The following is a 17541-nucleotide window of genomic DNA, read 5'->3' on the forward strand; positions in this document are numbered from 1 at the left end:
GACTTTAAAAAAAAAAAAAAAATAAAAAAAAATATATATATATATATTTTATCACGGATAGCCCACACATCAAGATGAATAACAGAGACACGTTGTTCTTTTTGTCATAGTGGTTCTTACATTTTATTTATTTTGTGCAGCAAAAAAAAAAAAAAAAAAAAAATTACCGCATGTATTATTGATCTGATTTGTCCAAACTTGGCTTCTTGTCAGATGGCTGTACTTTGACACAGAATTCTGCAGTGAGAGAAGAAAGAAAAAAAAGCTACATTTAAAGAAAATACAATATATGTAAATAATTGCATATAAATTAATCATGATTTCTTTTTGATTTGGGAGTTGAATTATGACCTTGACATGTTCGTGAAAGATTTTGTGAGGTTTACGTCTAACTTCTGTATCATGAGTTAAAATTAAACTGAACGTTTTATACAGATTTAGTAAGCAAAGAAGTGATGTTGAATTTCACCTCACCAGGATCTAATTTCTCTACATCAGAACTAAAAGCTGTGGCTTTCAATAAAAACTACAAGTGCTTGAAACCCAAACTGACCTGTTACACCATCATAGGAGTACTGGGCTTCTCTTTTGAATCCAAGACACTCAGCTTGCTTCCAGTACATGTCCATGTCAGACTCGGTTGGGTTGCTTTCTCTCTCTGCAACGAGGGAAACATTACACACAATTTGTCATGAAATACATACTTTAACTTATGTAATGTCTACATCTGTATGGATTTTGTGGCTTACTGAAAAAGTACAGCGTTTTTATGGTCTCATTTTTGAATTTGCTGACGAAGCTCATGGTGAGACACTCTGGACAGGAGGGTAAGAATTTTCCATCTGATATTGTGTCATTCTCTGTGGATCAAACAACAGTATAACATTCCTTAGTGCTCGGAACTTATGAGTTTGGACTGAAATGAATACGCTTTTGTTAACTTACCATTGGCATAAAAGGTGCTGTCTTTAAGAACTGTGTTGATGGTGCAAAACTCACATTTTCCTTTCCTGAGGAGGAGAGTGATCTGATTCAGAATTCTGGTCATGATGAAATGTGTTCAATATAGCAAAACATGTTAAAAACAGATAATCTTACAGCATGTTCCCTTGACTGAGAGATAACGTGTTTGCAAGTGTAAGAGTGCTTGGGCCAAATTCCACCCATGAGCTGTTCACAGTCTTCAATATATCTGTAAAGAAGTGGTGATCAGCTATGCCTTCAAGGAAGATCCATTTTCCCATGATCTGTTTGGAAGAAAATAGAAGCTGTGAAATTTAAGTGCCTTATTGTCCTATATAAGCTGCTGTAGTGTTTGCTTACTTTGAAAGAATACTTGCTTTAAAACATATTAATAATGCACTTACAGTATTGGAGTGATCCTCCAGGGTTAGTGGCGTTATGAGCTCCTTACAGCCTGGCATAGTGGCCTGATTTAAACTAAACAGGCCCAGAAAAGCAGTCAAGACCACCAAAGACGACATTGTAGAACCTCAGAAATATGATTTCAGAAAGTTATGCTGCATCACATGGGGAACAAGTACTTTAAATAGAACTGCTTATCACATATTATCATCTGTTTTTTCTGAAGTGACGCAACAGTTGTTTGTGATGCAATAGCGCCAGTAAACCAAAATGATTAAAGTGGGAACATTTTTGGACTTTAGGGATCAGGAAATTCCAGTATTTCATAAAATAATGCTCCTTTTTCTCTTTTTATTGCCATAGTTTTTGGGTACATAAAATAAATAAAAAGAATAAAGACATTTTACATGAAATGTGATATTTATAAAATATATTATTGATAAAAGTAGAATCCATAAAATATATTAAAACAAATGTACATATTTTTATTTAGATTTTATTATATCATTATTTGATCATCCATTCCACAGTAATAAATTATTTTTAAAAAGTACATCGGTATTTACCAGTAGTATGACAAGCACAATAATTTTTCCTTGCACTTTATCTTTAATCTAAATTCTTACACTATTTTAATAAGGAGAAATCATGAATAAATCATATTTTGGAACCCAATGGATGCTCTCTGCATCTTCATGATCAAAATATATATAATATCATTATGCTTTTGAACTCCAAAGCTTATGAAGGAGCCGAATAGTATTGTGCTTATTTGCCTCCTTCACAAGCTTTAGTGAACTGACAGACTCAGAACTGTAAATCATTAACATCAGGCATTTTGTAGATTTTTGTTTTATACCTTTTTTGGTTGATAAAATGACCAAGAATGTGCTGCAGTATAACCTACCTAACTTGATCATTCTAAGGAGGTTTAGCAACTGAAACTGGAATTACCAGAAAATAAGACCAGCGTTTCGGTTAGGAGTTATTGTACATACAACAACAGAACAACTCATTTTGATGGTTCTTAGAACTCATCTTGCCAACTATTTCCATATGTCATCCTTTGGTCAGAGATTAAAAGTCAAGGAAAATATAAGTCATTTTTGGGTATGATTATGAACTTGAAAGTGGAAAACATTAAAGTGACGGTTAACAAATCACAGTGATCAGAAATAAAATGGGCAGAAGTAAAGTAGGTCCAGTTTGAGTCACTGCATTGTTTAGACATGGACAGTCCCAGCTATGAGGTTTATCACTTGTTTTGTCTTTGTGGCTGATCTGGTCGATTATTCTCTGCCCTTTCTGCTCACGAAGCTCCCGTTGACCATAGTGGGAGATCAAAGAGATGTCACCGGGGCTGTGAGAGGATGGCTGAGGGCAGTCCAACCAATCGGCGGCCAGAAGTCGGGGGTATCCTTCTTCAGGGGCTGAGCCTGGGTGAGTAAATTTCCAATAGGATTTGCCTTTGAAAACGTAGGTCGAACCTGATTGACGTAGAGGATAAAAAAAACTCAGTAGTGCTGTGAAACACTGTTACTCAAACCTCCACATGCAATGCTGTATTATTGTATAAATATTCTAAAAGCAACACACCCTTGAAGTCTCCGGCCCTTTCTCTCTCAACATCATTCTCAGTGATGATTCCATTCACTCCTCCTTCAGTAAGCTCTCTCCAGACTTTGCTTTCCTCTGGCCTTTCTCCTTTCTCTCCGCCCTCTCTCAAAGACCCCCACACCACACCATGAATAGGGTCCCAGTGCAATCCTTGCCCCAGTTCCTCTGAGTCCTCCAGAGCCAGGGTAGGCAGAGGCTGAGGGAAACCATCTTGGAGTGACAGATCCTTGAACAGCCAAACCTGGGAACCTGCACATGTGTGTTAAATAAAAGTAGCAGGGGTTTAGGAGCCATTTAAAAAGCGTGTTTTCATTTTATGTGGATATATCAGCCTCTGTCTATATTATAGTCTAAATTTTTATAGAGCGTCAATTTACAAATAGACACCTGTGCAAATAGCCCATCTTGTTGGCAAAAGCTATTTACACCGGCTCCGCCCACCATTGTCTGTTTTACAAAAGAAATTACAAAAGAAATGCATCTTGTAACAAGAACAATGGCACGGAGAGTAAGCATAGAGGATTTAGCTTTTGACACAACCAAATCCACCTTTTTCTGATGCCATTCTTCATCCTTTTCCCATTGCATTTCAGTTCGGAAAGGCATTTATTTTAAATAGGAATTTAAGAAAATATTTGAAAAGTGGAAATAGGTGTAGACTTGTGCTTTAGGGATAGGGACAAGTAAGGTCCCAAAAAGGCAGCATCCATTTATGATTATAATAAATATAATAATCTACAGTGAATATGTTGTTGTTATTGCATACTGTTTTATAATGTACAACACTATTTACACTTAGTGTAAAGATTATTTAATGCTATTCACACTTAATTCAATTCAATTCAAATTTGTATAGCGCTTTTCACAATACACATTGTCTCAAAGCTTAACCATATTTTTATTCTTTGCACTGAGGCCAAGTAAAATAAATCTCTATTCTTTAAATTCAATAAATATACTCACAAAAGTCAGGTTGAAATCAGCACAAAAATGTGGGTTTGTGATGTGATTGTGCAGGGAAACTGACCACTGATAAAGATGATGGCATGATCTGTGTGTCTCTCCAGAACCGCTCGCAGTGGAGGCAGTGAAGAAGGAAGAGCCGACCAAAGTCTCTGTACAGGAACAGCCCTGACTGACACGAGACCACCTCTGCTCACTCTCCACATGTTCTGCCCTGCAAAATGTGTGAGGGTAAGGGAGATATTTAAAAAGGGAGGATGAAGAATAAATCATTTTTACTGTGTATGGTGACACTGAATGAATGGATAAAGTCTCTAGTAGACCAAAAACAAGATGAAAACACAAAGTGGAGGAAGTGTTTTATTTAATACTCCAAACTCCATAAATTAGCCCTAAATTAAATACTTAAAATATCTACCTTTGAAGAAGAAAATCTCTCCTCGAATCTTGGCAACTGCATCAAAACTGGTGTTACAGCGATCCACAGAACTTGATTAAGACAAAGTGAGACATTTCAAAATATTTTTCTCTTCATTAAAATACATTTGAACAAACTAACAAACATTTTTCCAAGAAAAGTTTCCAAGATATGTCTTTAAAATAAGCATAAAACATTGTTCAGAACACATTATAGTTCTGTAATGTGATGCATCTAGTTAAGGCAGGAATACATCTCACAACTTTTGCCCATATGTACCAGCATCATGCATCTCCTAAGATTTTTTTTTTAACTACTCATAAGTCTGGTATAGTGAATGATGTCGTTTAGTGTATTTCCTAGTGTTTTTATTTTGTAAAACATACTCCAATAATCTAAAATTTAATTTTAGATACAATACAAAATACAATTTAAAATCCTTCAATATTATATTTGTAGTAGTATTCCAGCATTAGGCACAATAAGGAATATGCATTAGTAAATAGGCTCAATTTTGATTTGTTCAATTCAAAAAGTTCAATTGATCCTCTCTTACCTGTCCAAATGACTGTGTGCATGTCTGTACATGTGTGTGAGTCGGTGTATTCCTCCATGTCGATGACGCAATTGAGCTTCCGTCACAAGAAGAGGCCTGTCAGTTGGAATATGGTCACCCCTCTTACCTGAATTCATAAACACACAGACACACACACACACACACACAGACACACACACACACACACACACACACACACACACACACACACACACACACACACACACACAGAATAGATTATTTGAGTCTTGTGTACATGATATTCAGATTTCACATGAATCCCATGAGCTCCAATTGCCGAACAGAGATTCCAATCGAGGAGTTTATGACAGTTACCATAAAGGGCTGTGATGTGTTGAAGGTCTTGATGTCCCAGGCTGAAGTGGAGTGGGTCTCCCAGGGGCCCTTGGTAGTATGGACGCATTACAGATTGCCGTGCTGATGAATGGGTCAGTCCGAGGGCGTGACCAAGCTCGTGTACCAGCACCGTGAACAGATCTGTACCCTCAGTTGCTGTGTGTAAATGTTAAGAGCACATTGAGCTTTTCAGAAGGAGGGCCTTTATATGCCCTGTCCCAAATGGCACACTTCATATGTACTTTTGGTCATGTGGACTTACAATGGCTGTCGCATGCGCGTGTCCATTAAGTCCATGAGACCGTAGGGTGTCCCATTTGTCATTTTAGGTTTCAGAAGGGTGCTTGCCAGCACCCCTTTTGCGGTCCATATACGCCCTAGATGTGCATTTTTGCAGAGCCCGCACTGATGCAAGCTCCGCAGTACACTTCTTCCCGAAAGTCAAAGCGGTGTTATGTCACGAAAGTGCGGACTCGTAGGAAGACCGCGAAGACCGTGTTTATGGTGCCATTTGGGACAAGGCCATAGAGACAAGAACTAAACAGAGGGTTACTGACAGACTAGGAAGAGAGGTGCTGCAACAAAGTAAAATATGTTAAAAAAAAAAAAAAAATAGGTGTTTTTTATATATTCAAGCATGAAAACCTATTCTAGTAGTCAAAATCGATCTAGTAGTCAAAATCCAACATTGTAGATATTTAATTACTAATTTACTCCTATTTTTACATTTAGATTAAAGGTGCGTTCACGCCATGCCGTAGGTACTGTAATTATGAGATTATGATTTGTAAAAAGCGTTCACAACCTCGAAATTACAACTTGTAAAATGGGAATTTTCAGAGAGCTCCAACTTGTACCATGTGACCGCTGAACCATCTGACCACTTTAGAGAAGGGCATAATTCAGAGGACGTAGACTGTTCTAAGTAAAACGTCATGTGTTATTGCGCAATTACGGTAATTACAACATGGCGTGAAAACAAAATTTAAGCAAGTGTGAGATGGGGAGGCTAATCTCTATAAAGAACAATTATTTAATAACTGTTCAATTATTTAGCAAATCTCATATTTGATAAAAATATTTGTCTTTCATTTTGCACATTATAAGTTTGTGACGCTTAAATTCGCTTGTCGCAAAATTATTGCTTTTATTTTTGACCATTACATGAAAATTATTGGCCATCTATCTATAAATTACAGGAACGTCTGTCTGTCTGTCTGTCTGTCTGTCTGTGTGTCTGTCTGTCTGTTAATCGCATATCTCTCGGACTGTTAGTCCGATGGATTTTAAACTTGACAGATGTCTTGCTATGGGCACGAGTAAGTGCAGTGCCGAGTTTGACGTTGTTTGGATTAGAAATGTAAAAGATATCGGTAAATATGTCGGTAAAAGAAGCACACATTGAAGTTGTGGTTTGAAAATAAACATTCTGACATTAGAGAGGGTTGTGGTTTAAAAATTGTTTAAAAATAAACATTCTGTCAGCTAAACATTAAGTCAGCTACACTGTTTACTTCTGAATATTGTAGTTATTCAGAAGTAGTTAGTTGTCAGTAGTTAGTTATACATGAATATCAGATGATGTCACCAACGTCTCCTCACTGACGTCACTCAATTCTAAAACTTGTCTTCCGCCATCTTGAGTACCTGATTCCATAGACATCATATAGAGACTATAGACATCTATATGATGTCTATGCCTGATTCGGCAAGATCGATACGTCAGTCGCAAAGGAAGTAGAGCTTATTCTCTGGCCGAGCCCGAACTTGCGGGCCGATATTTCCCGTCACTATCCCCGGGCCGGGCCCTTGATCTAGAGATGTGCACTCCCAATGCAAAAGAGTGCGGCGCGGGGCTAGATTTGATGGCGAGTGCGAGCGGCAATGCACTCTCTGTTTGTGTGCGCGTTGCAGGGAGAATAAACGATTCGCGGGACTCCCGCAAACTAGAAATATCGATGTATAAAACATAAAAACTAATACATTTTTTGCAGAAAAGCAACAAGAACTAAAACAAAATAGAAACGACTTACAGGCCAGAGTTTCCTTTTAAAACACGTTTGCAGCGTTGAGCGATGTAGCCAATCACAGAAATACGTGTTGATTTCTTCAACGCAAAGTCCAATCAGAAACATTTAAGATAGACTCCCCTCACTGCTCAAAACCTCTATGCTCAAAACTGACTTTTTGTTCAAAGCTCTTTATGCTGACAAATCTTCTAATTGTAACAAACAAAGTGTATATATTATGAAAGATTCATTGTGCAGTCAGCTTAATTGATATTAACAGAGATGTGAGATCGCGATTAACTGATGTCAGCTTTTTAGGAATTATTAAGGGAGCGCACTTTGCGCGCATTCAGTCAAAATCCTTCAATCATATGATATCATGCCCAACCATGCACGCAGCTGCTTACTTTTATGTTATAACAGTGGTTTGTGTGTGCAAACTCTCTGTGCAGTGTTCATGTTGTCTGTGGTGAGTGGATGATAATGAGTTTACGCTATCTTAGGGCTGTGCGATATCACGATTTATGATCGTGGATTAAAATATATATATTTTTGATATATCCACCATCTGCTTTTGAAGAAATGTCGTAGTATCGTGCATTCTATCAGTTGCAGTTCTGGCGCCTCCATCTCAGCATAGGCTACAACGCGACGTATATTCACATCAAATGTTAACGCAAAGGAACGGGACAATGCAGTTCACATAAGTTCATTATTTGCATGTGCTAACAAGTCATTCACGTGTTGATGCGCGGTTCTAACGAGCGCTTTTCTGAGCGCGTACACCCGAAGCGCACGCGCACTAAGCCTGTCTAACAACAGCGACAGGTTACTGAACGAAGTTATTTTTCTAGTCTTATTGCGCGAATACTGTCAAATACACACAGGGTTTACTTAAACAAAGTTGGTTTTGTATAAAGTGAAACAAACAGAGAAAATCTGCTTCCTAGCTAATGCCGTCAGTATTGTAGACAGTACCCGGCAGGTACTCAAGATGGCGGCAGTCAACTGGAAAAAGAGCGGATGACGTAAGAGGTCATGTGACTGATATTCATGTATAGTTCAATTTTCCATATTTATTGTATGTCATTATGTCAGTATCAGTATTTGCTTTCAACCATGCACAAATAAAGATGTCACTGAACTTTTGCTGTGTAATTGAAACAATGAGCACTCAAGCACACTAAACCAACAATTACTAAAAACACACACAAAAACTGATTTTGCACATACATAGTGTCAAATCGATTAATCGCGATTAAAAAATATACAATACACACACACATATGATATACAGTATATATAAATATAATATAGGCCTAGCCTATACTCAGACACGCATACATCTATCTATAAATTACAGAAACGTCTGTCTGTGTGTCTGTTATTCGCATATCTCGGTAAAAGTAGCACACATTGAAGATGTTTAGATGATGTTTGTGTTTTAAAAATAAACATTATGACATTAGAGGGTTGGGGTTTAAAAATATCTGAATATTATATTTTATATAATAAATATCACGGCCATCATTTGTATAGCCTATTCACAAACTGTTTGCTCAAGCGTAGCGTTTTCTCGGAGTTCACTGTGTCGCTGCTCCCTGAATCGTCGCGCTTATTCATTTGTGGATGTTAACTGAATCTGTAAGTCAGCTACACCGTTTACTTCTGAATATTATATTTTATTCTGGTGCGCTTAACATTATCGCCACTGTGTAATAGTAGCCTTTGCGGTAACACTTTAGAATATGGTTCCTTCGTTAATGAATAACTACACAAGAACCAATGAGTAACACAATATTAACAATCTAGTAACTATTATTAACTAACAAGAAACTCTGATTAACGAACTAGTAAGTAATAGCGCACAGATAAAAGTGGTAGTTCACTATTAACTAATCAATAACTACTATTTTTTTAATCCTTCCCAGAGAACTACTGAAAAAGTTTATTAACAATCTAGTAACTACTATTAACTAAAAATAAACTCTGATTAACGAATTAGGAAGTAATAGTGCACATATGAAAGGGGTACTTCAATAACTACTATATTTGTTATACTTCCCAGAGAACTACTGAAAAATTTCATAGGCTAATTCATACAAAACTAATCAATAACCAATGCAGGATAAATTACTAGCACTACATTAACATTTGAACTGCTACTGTAAACGAATACACAAGGTTGTTTACAGTATCAATATTTAATAGCACAGCAGACTGTTAATAATTGGCCTATGCTGTCTATTTATCAACTGAATAATTTTAAAGAAATTGATTTTTAAATACAGTAGTCTGGACCTTACTTGTCCTGTGGCCAATTTTCCGGCATTCCTCTGGACTGACATTGAATCACTAGAGTCACGGTGACGACTGGAACATATTGAGTCATCAGCCATCCAATATAGAGTGAATTTATTATTTAACTTACCTCACAAAAAAAATATGTTTTTATGTATGTTTCCTAGCTTATATATATATATGTGTGTCTGTGTATATCTTGTGAGTGAGAAGATTCTACACTTTATTGGCTTTTCATTAGTAACTACTGTAAGAATCATGGGAACAAACTAGTAATGACTCAAGTGTTACTACATAGTTCTATGGGAATAACTAATTATTTGGATCCGTATTCTAAAGTGAAGATCATGGGAACTAACTAGTAATGACTCAAGTGTTACTATACTTCTAAAGAAATTTTCTAAAAGTATACTAAAGTTCACCAAAAATCTCAAACGCTTGAAATGACTTTTGTGTTTGGTTGCACAAATCATGACTAGATCATGTAGTAACACTTGAGTCATTACTAGTTAGTTCCCATGATCTTCACTTTAGAATACGGATCCGAATAATTAGTAATTCCCATAGAACTATGAAGTACCACTTTCATCTGTGCACTATTACTTCCTAATTCGTTAATCAGAGTTTATTTTTAGTTAATAGTAGTTACTAGATTGTTAATAAACTTTTTCAGTAGTTCTCTGGGAAGCATTAAAAAAATAGTAGTTATTGATTAGTTAATAGTGAACTACCACTTTCATCTGTGCGCTATTACTTACTAGTTCGTTAATCAGAGTTTCTTGTTAGTTAATAATAGTTACTAGATTGTTAATATTGTGTTACTCTATGGTTCTTGTGTAGTTATTCATTGACGAAGGAACCGTATTCTAAAGTGTTACCGCCTTTGCTATTCACCAACTAAACATAAAAGACGCTAACTGCCTTTCATTGTCTCTATAATTGTAATCTGCACAATGACAACAAAGTTTACATTAATGTAAATCTAATCTAAACTCCTGCTACCTGTACAGATACCCAAATACATGTCACCTAATATCACCATTATAAATTGTTTTGCAACCATGTAGTTCAGTTTTCCATATTTATTGTGTCATTATGTCAGTATCAGTATTTGCTTTCTACCGTGCACAAATAAAAATGTCACCGAACTTTTGCTGTGTAATTGTAACAAGAAGCACTCAAACACACCAAACCGACAATTACTAAAAACACACACAAAAACTGATTTTGAACGGGCATATCTGTAATTCGCATATCTCTCGAACCGTTCCCACTGGATTTCAAACTTGACGGGTGTCTTGCTACGGGCATGAGTAGCCTAAGTGCAGCGCCGAGTTTGACGTTGTTTGGATTAGAAATGCAAAAGATACCGTCAAATATATCGGTAAAAGAAGCACACATTGGCCACTCTGGCTCACACTGCACACTGAGTGGCCACTCCCCAAAATAAACATTCTGACATTAGAGGGTTGTGGTCTGAAAATATCTGAATATTATATTTTATTCACAGCGATCATTTGTAGTAGCCTATTTACAAACTGTTTGATCAAGCGTAGCGTTTTCTCGAAGTTCACTGTGTAGCTGCTCCACCCAAGGACTGAACCTCCCCTGAATCGTTGCGCTTATTCATTTGTGGATGTAAAATAAATCTGTAAGTCATCTACACTGTTTAGACTATTTCTTAACGTTATCGTTTTCTCAGAGTTTAGGCTCCTGTGTAATAGTAGCCTAGGCTATTCAGCAACTCAAACATACCAAACCAACAATAAGCCTATTAAAAACACACAAAACAGATTTTGCACGGGCATTGCACTAGTTATATTAATATCAGTGAATAATGTACTGATCTACCCTGTTGGGTTTTATTTTGGCTTTGTACATTATTCATTATCTATGAGTGTTTTGCAGAATTACCTCTGAAAGCCCATTCCTCCTCTGCATCCAGGTGAACTCCACCTGCCCTGTCTGGGTCTGATGGAAAGAAGGCATGGCCAACAGATCCACCTGCTCCATCAAAGGGATATCCATCTCCATGGGGACCATGCAAGAAATCTATTTGGAGATCTGCTCCCTCTGGTCCTCGAACCTATTCAAAATAGTTCAACATGTATTTACATGAACCCATAAAAACAGGAAAATTGTTAAGGTCTGAAACACACTGCTAATTTTTGAGTTTTAAAAAGTATAGCCATAACCTCATGAAACTCAAGCAATGTTGGATCGGCCCACACTCGGAGGGCATAGTACACAAGGGAGCGAATCATTTCACGGGACAGTTTAGAAGATGCAGGGTAAGAGCGCAACCTGAGAAATAAGAGAGTTGGACTAAGAACAACATTGTTTTTTACACGTGCTTATGTCAGTACAGTCTTTACTTTATTGTGATACTGTAAACTAACTATCAAGTAAATTAAAGCAGACAGGGTAGAAAAAGCAGTAAGAAAAACACAACTGGTAAAATAATCCGTCTAACCTCCAGTTGATATTTCTTCTCGTCCAGGTAGAAACTGCTCTTTTCATCCTGTGATCCATATCACCGTGTACTGCCGAAAGCTGGATGGTTTGATCATCATCATCCGGAAGTGAACAACGGGGTGTCTGCATCAACTGAACAGTCGCTTCATCTGTGACGGGAAGGTGAGGGAATTAAGGAAGGCATTAAATAAGAGATTTCAAAAGAGTGGGGGAAAGTGTTGTTCATACCTAAGACTCCTGTGTCATCCAAACCAGCAAACCTCTGCATTTCCTTCACTGCTTGAGTAACAGCTGTCCAGGCCTGTAACTGACCTGTGGAGGGATCAGGGGGTGGGAGGTATCCATACTTCGTGAGCCAATCCTGCCAAACAGAACAACATTTTTGAAAGAAAATAATACTTTTGTTCCGCAAGGATGCATTCAATTGATCAGTAAAGACTTTAACATTTTTACAAGAGATTTTTTTTATTTAAAATAATACTGAAAAAAATTTATCCTGAAAAAAATGTATTATAGTTTCGATAAAAACATTAAGCGGCAGAATTGTTCATCATTAATAATAATAATAAATGTTTCTTGAGCACTAAATCAACATTAGAATGATTTCTGAAGGATCAAGTGACTGAAGCCTAGAGTAATGAATAATGATGCTGAAAATTCAGCTTTGCCATTACAGGAATAAATTACATTTTAAAATATATTCAAATAGAAGAGTGTTAATTTTTTCAAATTGTAATAATATTTCACAATATTACTGTTTTTAATTGTATATCTAATTAATGCAGCCTTGGTGAGCAGAAGAGACTTACAAACAACAAAAATTAATGACCCCAAACTTGGCATATTTGCTAATTATGCATTGTTAATCATTTATGGGAATTGAACTAAATAATGTGGGAAACATACATCAATGGATAAGGCACAATAAGTCTAGAAATGTATATTAAAGATAATGAAAAGAAAGAAATGGGTAAGAAAATAGGGTAATTTTCATGTTGACTTTTAATGGAACCCTTCAACAAAGAAAAATCTTTTCCAACTGAATCGTGTATAAGTTCAAGTAAGTAAAAGTAAAAGTTCACGACACATTCTCACCACAAGTTTAATGCTCTCATCTTCTGTGGGTATGACGGTGGGTAAAGCAGTAGATGTAACTGTTCTTGCCAAACTGGTTGGCAGTACATCTTTATCAGCCGTTCCATAAACTTCCACTGTACGTCCACACATGTAGAAAACAACTGCTGTCCAAAACATCGCCATAATACCAATGTTACCCAATGTCAATCCTCCTCAGTCAAGTGATTTCAATGATGTCATATTTGCTGAAACTGAGAAACTGAAACTGCCTCTCTTGTGTTGAGGAATTGTAGGATTGATGCCAGAACTGTAAATGTAGAGTTTGGAGATAATTTAGTAATGATTATTCAAGATTGTGTTCTATTCTAAAGGACAACAACAACTTCCTAAAAGAATGTAAATTAAATCAGTTGTGCAATCTCATTACAAGGGATTGCTTAACTTAGGACCTCTTTCAGTCCTAAAATAATTTATACTGCTTTGGTTGTAAAGCTGCATGATTGAATTGCAGATGGCAAGTATCAAAGAGTGAAGGATGAAAAGGCTGCAGAGGTTTTATGCGTTTCATTTTAAAAGAAAAGACGACAAGCTTAGCGGATGTGGGGCTTTAATTAAATTGGCAGGTGTCATTTCATTAAAGAAATGAGACGATGTGGGAGGTGACGGGTTGTTAGAGTAGAGGAGGGATGGAGGAATGGGGAACGGAAAAGAAGAGTTATGGAATAATGGAATTACAGGAAAACGCTGCCAGTCTCAGGGGACAAGGACAGAGGACAGTGTAAGAAAGGGAGGGAGACTGACGGGAAACAATAGGCAGAGACACATGTATGCATGTAAATGTGCATAAAATCTGTGTGTCTGACCCGTTCACAGAAAGACAGTAGGGGAGAATAAATGTGCTCAATAAATACAATAACATATTGCACAATGCAACGTGTGTCATTTACGATCAATTCAATCTCTCAACCTTGTCACAAAATCTCTGACAGTTTCAGGTGTGTGTGTGTAGAGGACAGTGTAAAAACGTATAAACGTATAAAACTTTTAGGGTCATATTTTCATTTTATTTAACATGTATTTGTCATTTATCATATGCTGCCATTACAATAATACAGACTAAATGATAGGAAAGAAACCAACCTTTGTGTACTTCAAGTTTAACTGTTTCTGACTTAAACTAAATTGACAAGTAATGACTGCTAACATATGAAAGCATATTTCAAAGCTTAAGGCGAAAAATATATATTTTTTAAAAGTCTTGTGCCAATTTGTATATTACAAGTGTTTTCTGCGTGAGTGGATTCCGAAATGTTTTTTTCCGAAAAACATGAGAAAAAATGAAAAAGTGTTACACTTATACATGCTCTACCACAATCTGTTTGGAAATGTGTTGACTGGGATCAAGGTGTGGTAATAAATTCTCAGACAGAGATTTTAGCTTCATGTAATCCTTGATGGGTTGCATTTCTTACGAGTTAGCATTCATTTAAAGCCATAATTTACGCCACAATAAAGAGAAAAATATTTATGAGACATAACAATGAATCCATAATCATTTTAATCTAATTTAAAAAGCTCAAAATATTCAGATGACATTAAAAAAGTTACAATTACAGGTTTAAGCAAAGTTGAAGTTAATGCAAGAAATGATTTCATTCTAAATAGAAAGAATTGAGACATGCTTACCGTCCCGACAACTTCTTTCTCTTTCTCCCTTTGCACTCGAGTGCTTCCTGAACAGATGTGTTCCTCTCATCTCCTCACCCCCACCACCCCCCTCTCTCTCCTTCTGCCTCTGCACTTGCACAATGGACTCCTAATACCCCACTCAATAACGTCCCCACGCACCCCTGCTAAGTGCATCGGGCATTTGCTCTCTCTCTCTCTGTGTTTGGAAGATACCAGTGTAAAAAAGCCTCTTTATATCCAGTGAGGAGATTTAGAGACATGCTTAGTTGCACATGTTTGTCCACTCTGCCAAATTTCCTATACTTTATATTTAAAACACAAATGTCTCATAGATTCCATCACATGCCATTAAATAATGGATAAAACACTAATGAGCACAGTATGAACATTTACATATATATGGATCCTTTTATGTGAGATCTGAGTCAACTGCCGGATTAGGGTTACACTTTATCTTTGGGCTTGTGTGTAGTTGTGGATATGTCTGGATTAAATCCTCTTAACGAAAGGATTAAAAAAAAATTTAAAACGAAGATTTGAACAGATCTAGCTGAATGCATTGTTGCTGTTTGGTCTACGACATTCCAGAGTGAGATGCACAACTTCTTTGTTACAATTTCTGAATTAAGAATTAATTAATTCAGTGCAGGGGTTAACTTATAGTTTGTGTATCATGGCAGAAAGCAAGAGCGAAAGCACATTTCCAGATGGGCTATCTGTCTTTTTCGCTGGATAATACTGTGCGAGTCCAAAGGGAATATCCAGATTGGAAAAGTATACTTACATGGGCAATAGAGGCGTGTGCTGAATGTTTATAGTGTAACTTGACCTCCTGATCTGTTAAACTTCTCAGAGTATAACCTGTCAAAAGGGCCAGAAACCTTATCACCTCAGTGCTCGATCTTATTAAGATAGTACAGCTTTTAGTAGCTTTAAAATGGCACAGGTTATACTGGTGATTTTAGCTATTTTACAAACAACTTTCCAGAGAAAGAGAGTGGAATAAGCAAAGGTCGGCATTAATGCCTTAATTGTCCTAGTGATGATTTTGACCTACAGGTCAAAGTGTGCGGGCCAGAGGGGCAGATGTGTTCATCGTATTTTTAGAAAGATGCACAAGGCAGGAAGTTTATGTGTGAATGGATGTGTGTGTTCAAAAAGAGAGTGATCAAGAGCCACAAAAGGCCAAGTGAACTTCCTTGTCTCCAAGACAACTGGGATCCCTTTAGACTCAGAGGAACTCCGCAATACAGATATTCATTGTTCACCCAGGACATGGGCCTCAACATTGCTCTCACAAGGGGCGGCACTGGAAATGTTTTACTATAGTCACCTCTGATTAATACCACAACATACAGACTCCCAGTCAGTCACTCATGCTCTTTAGACAAAAGTATTGTGAAACTTTTTGAACAAAGTATTTTATGCGCAGTAAAAACAGTATGAAATTATGAAATATTATACTATTGCAATGTAAAATAACTGTTTTCTATTATATATATATATATATATATATATATATATATATATATATATATATATATATATATATATATATATATATATATATATATATATATTTTTTTTTTTTTTTTATGTATTCATGTGGTGGCAAAGCTGAATTTTCACCAGCCATTACTCCAGTCTTCAGAAATCATTGTAATATGCTGATTTGGCTCAATTATTATTGGTGCTCTGTTGTTAATAATGGTTCTTATTATTATCAATGTTGAAAACTGCTTTTGCTGCGTAATATTTTTGTGGAAATCGTGATACTTTTTTCAAGATTTATGCATTTCAATTAATCGTAAAATTCCATCAAATTGAATTGAATAATTTTATTATTTATATTATACATAAAAAAAAGAGCTTAATAAAAAAAATTGTATAAATCTTAAACTTCAATTTAAAAATTTTCATTTTTTTTAATTTATGAATACGAATCATATAAACTATGGTCCATTCCCTTGTTCCATTGAGATTCATACAAAATGGTTTATCAAGCTCTAGTTCTTTTTTATTTATTTAAAATTCTTAATTCATAATACAAATATGTATTATTCAATTAAATTTGATTGAATTAACTGAAATGCGCAAATCTTGAAAAAAATGCTTCTTTTTTTTAGTGTAAGAACAGCATTTATTTGAAATATACTTTTATAACATTATAACATAACATTATAAATGTCTTTACTTTTTTATCAATTTAATGCATCATTGTTGAATACAAGTATTCTTTTCTTTCTTTCTTTTTTAATCTTATAGGCTACTTGGGCTAGGCCTAACCCAAACTTTTGAATCTTAGTCTATCAAGGTTTCCACAAAAAATATTTAGCAGCAAAAAGTTTTCAACCATAATTGGACATAAACATAATAAATAACTGTTTAATAACTGTTTAATAAAATAAATGTTTCTCGAGATTCAAATCAACATATTAGAATAAAAGAGGTTTATGTGACTGAAGAGGAAGTAAATGGCTGCTTAAAATGCAGCTTTTCCATCACAGGAATAAATGACATTTTATAATATTTGCGTTATAAAATCCATTATTTAAAATCACGCGACTTTGACAACAGTCCAAGTTATATTCTAGACAACAACAAGAGAGTGGAAAAAAGTGGAGATGCCGGGGATTGAACCCGGGGCCTCATACATGCAAAGCATGCGCTCTACCACTGAGCTACATCCCCGCCTGTTGTAACGAGAAGATTAA

At 36.0% G+C, this 17541-nt stretch overlaps 2 protein-coding genes and 1 non-coding gene across 4 annotated transcripts; all 3 read right to left on the reverse strand.

Moving 5' to 3' along the window:
* Positions 1–92: 92 nt before the first annotated feature.
* On the reverse strand, positions 93–1230 carry LOC143756878 (saxitoxin and tetrodotoxin-binding protein 1). Its single transcript, XM_077247712.1, has 5 exons — positions 1099–1230; positions 946–1010; positions 750–860; positions 554–658; positions 93–237 (listed from the first exon to the last, which is right to left on the reverse strand). Exons 1-5 carry the CDS (start codon positions 1101–1103, stop codon positions 176–178), a joined length of 348 nt encoding a protein of 115 aa, XP_077103827.1. The 5' UTR covers positions 1104–1230; the 3' UTR covers positions 93–175.
* A 599-nt stretch (positions 1231–1829) lies between these two features.
* Positions 1830–14869, reverse strand: mmp17b (matrix metallopeptidase 17b). Of its 2 annotated transcripts, XM_077247701.1 has the most exons (12): positions 14825–14869; positions 13157–13445; positions 12290–12422; positions 12060–12210; positions 11782–11890; positions 11501–11672; positions 5256–5432; positions 4920–5046; positions 4364–4434; positions 4010–4159; positions 2962–3231; positions 1830–2852 (listed from the first exon to the last, which is right to left on the reverse strand). In XM_077247701.1, exons 2-12 carry the CDS (start codon positions 13319–13321, stop codon positions 2518–2520), a joined length of 1860 nt encoding a protein of 619 aa, XP_077103816.1. In that variant the 5' UTR covers positions 13322–13445; positions 14825–14869; the 3' UTR covers positions 1830–2517. The 2 variants fall into 2 exon arrangements, with proteins under 2 accessions (XP_077103816.1, XP_077103817.1); XM_077247702.1 differs by lacking the exon at positions 14825–14869 and having other exon boundaries at positions 12290–12373; positions 13157–13243.
* Positions 14870–17446: 2577 nt separating this feature from the next.
* On the reverse strand, positions 17447–17518 carry trnaa-ugc (transfer RNA alanine (anticodon UGC)). Its single transcript has one exon. It is a non-coding gene; the product is annotated as a tRNA-Ala (tRNA).
* Between the last annotated feature and the right edge of the window lie 23 nt (positions 17519–17541).

This window comes from Siphateles boraxobius, unplaced genomic scaffold (genome assembly GCF_051911475.1).
Source record: "Siphateles boraxobius isolate OS27281-9 unplaced genomic scaffold, OSU_SipBor_1 3, whole genome shotgun sequence".
NCBI lineage: Eukaryota > Metazoa > Chordata > Actinopteri > Cypriniformes > Leuciscidae > Siphateles > Siphateles boraxobius.